Raw genomic sequence first — 869 nt, 5'->3', positions numbered from 1 at the left:
TGGATCAACTATACCATTGAAGAGATGTTGAAGCGCTAATGCAGGTTATAACATATTCTAATGATTCTGGAAAATTCTGGAAGATTGGAACGTATACTTACCATTGTGCACCACCTGGAGCCCACGTCCAGAGTATTCCAGTGATTCTGGAAAAATAATTAGCTTTTGATCATTTGGGTTGTCCTTTGCAGCCAAAGGGCGAACCCTACAAAACACTCTCATGTTACCCTTCAATGCCTGCAAGTATAAAATGAAATAGTTAGATACGTTCTTATTTTCTTGCTAAATAATTTTTAAAGAGTAGAATGTTTAAATTTTAGTTATTACCATCATTTGATTGTGAAGATCCTTCCTTAAATCCTCATATTCCAATAACAACTTCTCCATTTCTATTACATTCTGCTTCAGAGACTTCTTCTCATCTTCTATGTAAGTGACACGTCTCCTCAACTCCAAGCAAGCCTTCTCAGATTCCTCCAGCTTTTGCTCCAAACAGGTCCTGTCAGCTTCCTCCAGTTTCTGCTCGAAGAACTGAATTTTCTTTTCAGCTTCTAGCAGCTTCTGCTTGAAACACTCAACTTCTTCATTCCGATTGTCCTCTTCTGTTCGAGATGTTTCTACTTCCTACATATCCATAGTGTTAGCTGATGAGGGACATCATAACAGAAATTCATAAACTACAAGCCTTGAATCTAAATTTTGCTACCAGAACAAGAAGTCAATTTGAGTAGTTTAACAAAAAGAATTACCTGGCATCTTCATGTTATCCTTACTTTTGTTGCATCATTCTTTATTTTGCATGTCTTACAATCCCATTCTACAGTACATAAAACCATATCCTGCGTAAATAAAATAATATTAAAATTAAA

General features: G+C 35.9%; 1 protein-coding gene and 1 pseudogene across 1 annotated transcript in view; both read right to left on the bottom strand.

Moving 5' to 3' along the window:
- LOC105914625 (kinesin-like protein KIN-14M) overlaps positions 1 to 869 on the bottom strand; it is a 4,874-nt gene that overhangs the window by 1,780 nt on the left and 2,225 nt on the right. The window contains exons 5-6 of the mRNA XM_012846913.1: positions 328 to 624; positions 102 to 237 (exon numbers count right to left, since the gene is read on the bottom strand). Of these exons, the coding sequence (XP_012702367.1) occupies positions 102 to 237; positions 328 to 624 (433 nt within the window). The remainder of the gene's footprint in view (positions 1 to 101; positions 238 to 327; positions 625 to 869) is intronic.
- Positions 80 to 869, bottom strand: part of LOC101763038 — a 4,949-nt pseudogene continuing 4,159 nt past the window's right edge.

Source organism: Setaria italica, chromosome VI (genome assembly GCF_000263155.2).
Source record: "Setaria italica strain Yugu1 chromosome VI, Setaria_italica_v2.0, whole genome shotgun sequence".
Lineage (NCBI taxonomy): Eukaryota > Viridiplantae > Streptophyta > Magnoliopsida > Poales > Poaceae > Setaria > Setaria italica.
This window is presented reverse-complemented; position numbering and strand designations above follow the sequence as displayed.